At 50.7% G+C, this 7,435-nt stretch overlaps 1 protein-coding gene across 1 annotated transcript in view; it reads right to left on the bottom strand.

The window, feature by feature from the left end:
• The window catches only part of ANKK1 (ankyrin repeat and kinase domain containing 1), a 13,583-nt gene extending 6,332 nt beyond the window's left edge, over positions 1 to 7,251 (bottom strand). The window contains exons 1-2 of the mRNA XM_006773515.2: positions 6,806 to 7,251; positions 1,365 to 1,659 (exon numbers count right to left, since the gene is read on the bottom strand). Of these exons, the coding sequence (XP_006773578.1) occupies positions 1,365 to 1,659; positions 6,806 to 6,987 (477 nt within the window). The 5' untranslated portion in view covers positions 6,988 to 7,251. The remainder of the gene's footprint in view (positions 1 to 1,364; positions 1,660 to 6,805) is intronic.
• Between the last annotated feature and the right edge of the window lie 184 nt (positions 7,252 to 7,435).

Here is a 7,435-nt window from a genome sequence, read left to right as displayed (position 1 = left end):
CAGACCAGTAGGGGAGCAGTGAGGGACAATCAGGCAGGCAGGCAGGCAGAGCTGGTTAGGGGTGATCAGGCAGGCAGAGGTGCTTAGGGGCAATTAGGCAGGCAGGCAAACTGTTAGGAGCCAGCTGTCCCGGATTGCAAGGGGCAGTTGGACATCCCCCGAGGGGCAGCCCGGGTACTGGGTGCCTGCGGCAAGCCAGAGGGAGGGAAGGCCAGGTCCAGGTGCCTGAGACTGGCCAGAGGAGGGAATCATGAGGCAGAGGTGGTTAGGGGCGATCCGGACAGCAGTGGAGCAATTATGGACGATCAGGCCAGTAGGGGAGCAGTTAGGGACAATCAGGCAGGCAGGCAGGCAGAGCTGGTTAGGGGTGATCAGGCAGGCAGAGGTGCTTAGGGGCAATTAGGCAGGCAGGTGAACTGTTAGGAGCCAGCTGTCCCGGATTGCAAGGGGCAGTTGGACATCCCCCGAGGGGTCCCCGATTGGAGAGGGTGCAGGCCTGGCTGAGGGACGCCCCTCCCCCGCATGAATTTCATGCACCGGGCCTCTAGTATTATATATTTACAATGGGGGTTAGCAATATGAAGAGACAGATGTAATAAGGGTATTTTACAGGGGCCTGCAGGGTGGATCAGGGAAAACCTCCCTGAGGAGGTGATATTTAAACTGAGAACAGAAAGATGACTAGCCCTTTGTTAGATAAAGAGGGGCAAGGGGAGGAGGAGAGAGAGGGGAGTGCTATTCCTGACAATGGGAACAGAACATACAAAAGTTCTGGGGCAGCCCCAGCTGGTTTGGCTCAGTGGATGGAGCATCAATCTGTGGACTAAAGAGTCTCAGGTTCGATTCTGGTCAAGGGCACATGCCCAGGTTGCGGGTTTGATTCCCAGTGGGGAGTGTGCAGGAGGCAGCTGATCAATGATTCTCTCTCATCATTGATGTTTCTATCTCTCTCTCCCTCTTAAGGAAATTAATAAAAATATATATTTTTAAAAGTCCTGGGGCAGAAAAAGAGTGGCATATTTTAGGAACTGAAAAAAATGGCCATCATGACCTTTTATAGGGCCATCTCATTTACACACATCCCCACCTGAAGCAAAGCATGGGAAGGGCAGAGATTTTCCTTCCCACATCGGAAATGGAAGACTGAGGCCCAAAGAGGGTTGTTGCAGGTATCCTGATACCCGGCTTCACTCACCAGTTCCACTGCTCACCCAACTGGTTTAGGTGTGATTGCTGCCTTCAGTATTCACCCATGAAGGAAACTGCTTAAAGCTCTTGACAAGCCAGTCAGACAGGTAGATAATCCTGCCCACCGGGAGGAGACTCCAAAGTAAAAGGGGGCAGAGGCTGACCAGGGCAATTACCTTGACGTGCATGCTACTGTCCAGGAGGATATTGCCTGGCTTCAGGTCCAGGTGGAGCAGAGGTGGCTTAATGCTATGGAGGAAGTTCATGGCCAGGCTGGTCTCATGGATGATGCGGAATTTGAGCTGCCAGGAGAGGCTGTGGGTGCACAGCATCTTCTCCAGGGAGCCGTTGGCCATGAACTCCATCACAATGCCCAGGGGCTGCTTGCACACCCCGTAGATGGACACAATGTGCTGAAACTTGACCTTCTCCATTTTGGTTGCTTCTTCAATGAGGCAATTCACATCAGAGCTGTGGAGGGGGATGGAGTGAGAGGTGAAAGGAGGTGACTGTCAGTTACAAGAACAACTAGCAGGACACACAACCTAGGCTTGATGCCAGCCTGTGCAGACCCAGAGGAGCCTTGGGAGCTCATGAGGTGGAATAGGAGGAAGGAGAGACCTGGAAGGATGGCCAGTAGGACACACGGGTTAGGCTCTAGATGGCCAGCAGGAAAAAAGACAGGGAGTAAAGGAGTTTGCAAGGTAGCCCTGGCCAGTGTTGCTCAGTAATTACAGCACCAGAATGCGCACCGAAGGGTTGTGGATTCGACTCCAGCTCAAGGGCACCTACCTGGGTTATAGGTTTGATCCCCAGCCCTGGCCGTGTCTCTCTGGCATGAATGTTTCTCACTTTCTCTTTCCCCTTTCTCTCCCCTTCCCTCCCTCCCTTACACCCTCTCTAAAAATCAATGAAAAAAATATCCTCAGGTGAGGATTAACAACAACAAAAAAGCCTGCCATTAATTCGGGCCTTTTGTCTATATCTCCCCCAGTAGATTGCAAGCCCCTGGAGGACCAATATTATGCCTCCTGCTTCCATTTTAATTTGTTTTTATTGCCATTTTGATTATGAAAGTAATACATACGCCCTGTAGAAAATCTAGATAATACAGAGAGTTATAAAGAAAAAAAATTAAATTGTTAGTATTATAACCTTCCAAATTTGGCCTCTCAATACTTTAGTATATTCTTTTACAACACATTTCCAAGGTCTCTGTGTCCCTTCCCCCTTTCACTCCTTCCTCCTCTTTCTCCCATTCTGCCACATGGTGTGGGCTGGTTCTCATAGCCTGAGCACTTCCCTACATTGTTATTCTCTCTGCAGCCACTGAAGCAAGAACTTCAATGGCTGCATGGTATCCCATGTTAGGAGAAACTGTAATATGATGCGTGAAGGTGCTCCCCAGAGCACATTACCATGCACAGCACAATATATCTTTGTTGAATCTAACAGAAGTCAAGACGTAAGGGAAGGCCTTAGAAAACAAGCATTTGCAAACCCTGTGGCTCTTTTCACTGAACGTGTCCACAGAGCAGTGAACATGCAAATTGCTACGAATTGTTTGGGAATTGCAGGATGAAGATTAGGAAGAAATGACATTTTGGTTGCTTCTTCAAGGAGACAATTCACATCAGAGCTGTGGCGTATTTGCAGAGCTGTGTTGGCACTGCAGTCAGAAGCTGCTGGCAATGTGCTCACAGGGCCCCTGAGGGAAGCCAGCCAAACGCTCCTGAACTCCAGGAAGAGGCACCTGCTCTTCCTCGAATCTGGGCTGGCTGGCCAGTCCCGGTTCTCCCGTTCTCCTCTCTACTTCTGTGTGGTTCCAGAGAGCTCCCCTTCACCTCTGTTAAATTTTACCTGTCAATCCTTGCGTCCTCAACTGAGACATCTGTCATGAAGTGGGAAAAAGCAAGGGATCCGAGGACACTGTGCCCTGATTCAAATCCCAGTTTCACACTTGCTCTCTGCATGCCCTGGGCAGGCAAGCTCTGCACATCAGTGTCTGGACTGTGAACTGGAACAGCAGTAATTGCATAATTCCCCTGGACACTGGACATCTTGAAAGCCTTGGCCCTGCCTGTGGTCTTACTCTTTTCCTTATCTCCCACCGGCCCCTTTCATCTGGTTTCTGGTCTCAGGACTTCACTGAACAGCTGTTGCTATGGTTACCAATGACCCCACATTGGAATCTAGACTATGAACAATGTTCAGTTATCTGTTTATGGGTCAGATCTCTCAATCTCTTTTTCTCAAAATGTTAACTTACTTCAGCGGTGTGCCAACATTCTGCAGGATTTCTGCCTCTTGTTCTGTCTCCTCTCCCTACTTCTTGATCATGACACCCAGTCCCAGGCCCTCTCCCTTCTTCTTCTCACTCTGTATTCTGTCTCTAGGCAATCTTAGCATCTCCAATTGAGTATTTGACACCATGACCAGAGCTGAACTCTTGCTCCTCCCTCATCTCAGTGAATGGGGCCTCCACCTCCTAGTCCTCAATGTCTTGGTGTCATCCTTGAATCCTCTCTTTCTTTCCTTCCCACACCAGTCCCTCAGCACATTCTGTCAGCTCTACATTTAAAATATAGCAAGAATCTGATCATTTCTCACCACCTCTACCCACTGGCATCCTAACTGGCCTCTCTGCTTCTCTCCCTTACCCTCCACCATCTATTCTCAACCCAGCAGCCAGAATATTTTCAAAATGGCAGTCGGAGCATGTCACTGCTCTGCTAAAGACCTTCCAGGGGCCTCTTCTCAACAACAGTAAAAGCTTAAGTTCTTAAAATGGCCTACAAAGCCCCACATGATCTGCCCCCAGACACAGATCCCTGATCTCACCTCCTACTAATCACTCCCTTCCTGACTCTGCTCTTGCCAAATTGGCCTTGCTGCTCCTCCATTATGTCAAGCATGTTCCTACTTCAGGACCTTTGCACTTGCTGTTCCCTCTGCCTAGAATACCTCTCCTTAACATGGCTTGCTCCTTCTTTGCTTCAAATCTCTACTCAAATAGTACCTAATTAGCAAGGGTTTCAGGTCTATATAAAATAGCAACCCTACCCCGATTCTGGCAATCCTTATCCCCCATACACAGATGGCCAACAAATTAATATTCCTAGATTAAATGTTTTCTTGGAAGATTAGATTACTCAACTCTTCTTAGGTATTTTAAACAAGATAATATCAGGTGGCTATAAGCACCATAGATCAAATTATTTATTGATTTACTTGTTCACTTATTTATTATCTTCTTCCATTAGAATATAAACTCCATGAAGGGAGAGATTTTGGTTTCTTCACTTAGTACTTAACATGAATGAATGTCATCCATGTCCTGGCTTCAATTACGCTTAACAGATGACTCACACATTTTAATATCGTTAGCTCAGACCTTTACTTTGAAGGCTACCAGAAGACTCTTCTCGACATGTACAAAACAGAACTCATGCTCTTCCTCTCCAAACCTGGGCCTCTTCTCATGTTTTCCTTGTTTACTGTCAACAATACAGTCCAACAAATACTTACTGAACACCAACAATGTGCCAGGCACTGGGGAGAGAGTGGGGAACAGGATAGACACAGACTCTCACAGAATAGACATTCTAGTGGACCCTTGTTCCTCTGGGCAAGCCAGGCATCAAGTTAACCTTCACACTCCCTTCCTCGTTGCGACCCCTATAGCCAACCCAGCACCACCTTGAGTGGATTTTTACCTCCTAAATATTGCATAATCTCTCCCTTTCACTCAATCACAACACAGCGGTGTTTACTTCGGCAGCGGAGAGACAGACAAGGCTCAGGCGTGCTATTGTTGGTCTCATTGTCTGAACAAGGAGAACAGTGTCCTAACTGGACCAGCATCCACTCTAACCTTCCAATCCACTCTCCACACTGCAATCCTGATCAATTCCTCCCTGTCACCACCAACCCCATCTGATTGCAAAGCCTTCAGAGCTCTCCACTGCTCCCTCTCTCTCAACTCCAGCCATCCTTCCATCCTTTACTCAGTATTCCCCTCCTGCCATGGGCCCTTTGCGCACTTTGTTGCTTCTTCCTGGAAAGTTTTCTCCTCGTCACCTACTTACTCATACTCATCCTTCACATATCAGCTCAGGTGTAACCTCCTCAGGAAAGCCTTTTTCTGATCTCAGCCAAGCGCTATTAAGAAGCTCTCATAGAACCATACATCTCTCTTTCCTTGTACTACTTCTCACAGCAGCACACACTTAGTTTACATGTCGGTTAACTGATTAATGTCTTTGTCCCTCCAGGCTGTTCTCTAGGAGTACTGGGCTGTATCTGTTGTATTCATCATTATATCACAGGGTCTAGCACAGTGCCTGACATATAGTAGAGCAATAAGCATTCACCAAGAGGATGAATGAACGAGGAGATGAAAGGAGGATCCAGTGAAGTAATACAGGTAAAACTCCTAGGATAGTACTCCATACATGGCAGGCATTAAGTACCATCCAATCCCTCACCCCGTTCCACCCAGAGAGTTCCTGGGACTTAGGAGGAAAGTGGCAGAAGCTATTGTCAGTATCTAACAATGCAGTCTGCTAATGCCATCTGTTCCCCTTTGTTCTTTACTTCAAAGGCTGTAGATAGTTTGGACAAATCCTGGAATAATCTATCTCTACCCCAAAGCAACAGGCAGGTGTTAAGGGGGGAAGGTGGGTGAGTCTGGAGCTATCTCACTTGAAGCAGGTGGGGGGCTGGGAATTAGGAAGAGACGGGTTTGAATGTGTGGGACCTGAGGCTGTGTCTTGGGAGCGTGTACAGAGAACAGGACAAAGAGCATCCAAATACCATGCCAACAAGAGTGCTCCCTCCCAGGCCCTCTAGTTGAAGGCCCAGGAGCCTTGGGAGAAAGACATGGGTTTCATGCTCAAACTTTGCATCCGAGCGTCTCTTTCATGGCTGTACAGGGGACAAGTGTGCGGCCAGCACCAGCAAATCAGGTGGGAATGAGACTGGAGCCCATCTCAGGAGAAGGCAGATATGGTGGAAACAGTGGGAAGAGGTGCAGGTGGTGAGAGTTGGGGCGGAGGGGAACCTGAGACAGAGGTGAGGACAGATGTGGCAGCATTCCAGGCTGACCTCCCAGCAGGGCCTGTGAGAGCCAGCAAATGGCCTGGGCGGGGTTGCCATCCCCCAGGCCTTCTCTATCCTGCACTCCTGGGCAGGGCCAGGACCGCCATGGGAGAGGACTGCTTCCCTAGGTCACTGAGCATCACGGAGCCGGGCAGGGCACAGCCTCCCAGCCAGCCCAACCCTGCTGCCCTGAGGTGCTGAGGATGGTAGGAGGGTGGCGGAGGGACACTGAGAGCAGCCCTTGCCACCCTGACACCCAGAAGGAAGAAGGTGCCAGGAAGAAGGAGGCAGGACCAGTTTGGAGGGTAATTCCTGTTGCCCTGCGACCTCTGGATTCCACCAGCAGGTGTGGTGTCAGCTGCCTGCAGTCACAGGACAAACGCGTGCTGAGCCTGGGGACCTGGCCGCTGGCTGGAGTTTAGAAAGGTCGAGGGGACAATCCCACCTCACCCTGATGGCCCCTGCCCTCAGTTTCTCCTCCCAAAATAGAGGGGTGGGGTGGGGGGGCGACAGGTACCTGGTGGCATCTGGCAGGAGGCAGGGAGAGCACTTGATGGCGAACTGGGTCCGCCAGCGCCTGTGCTGCGCCTGGAACACCTGGCCGAAAGCCCCTCCTGCCACCCGGCGCCAGTCGCCCTCGAAGTCGTCGCGGGTGAAGACGGTGAGGCTGCCCAGCCGCTGCTCCACGTCCAGGGCCATGGGGCCAGCGCGCGGCACTCCGCAGGCCTGGCTCCCGCCCGCTCACTCGGTGGGTCGGAGGCTGGGATCAGGAGGAGAGCCGCCTCCCTCCTTCCGCACGAGGAGGAGCCAGCCTGTCTGCGAAGGCGGGGAAAACCCAGACCTGAGCCTTGTGCCCCAGGCAGCGATGACCTGGGCCTGGGAAGAGGGTATGTCCCTCTGAGAACCCCCAAAGGACCCCTTGCAGCCAGCACCCTTCCTCAGGCTCCGCCTGTGAGCCCCCTGTACACCCCCACCCCCTCCATGAACTAGGGGGTGGCTGGAAGGGGAGGGGTCCTGAAGTTGGGAACAGGAGTCTGGCAGATAAACTGGCCCGTTTGATTCAGATCCAGCTCTAAGGGCAACTCATACTGAGGGATTATGAGGGTTCAGAACTATGCCAGGGGTTCCCATTTCTGAGTGTGGATGC

This window comes from Myotis davidii, unplaced genomic scaffold, assembly GCF_000327345.1.
Source record: "Myotis davidii unplaced genomic scaffold, ASM32734v1 scaffold1025, whole genome shotgun sequence".
NCBI classification, from domain to species: Eukaryota; Metazoa; Chordata; class Mammalia; order Chiroptera; family Vespertilionidae; genus Myotis; species Myotis davidii.
The sequence above is the reverse complement of the archived record's forward strand: the minus strand, read 5'-3'. Positions and strand labels throughout refer to the sequence as shown.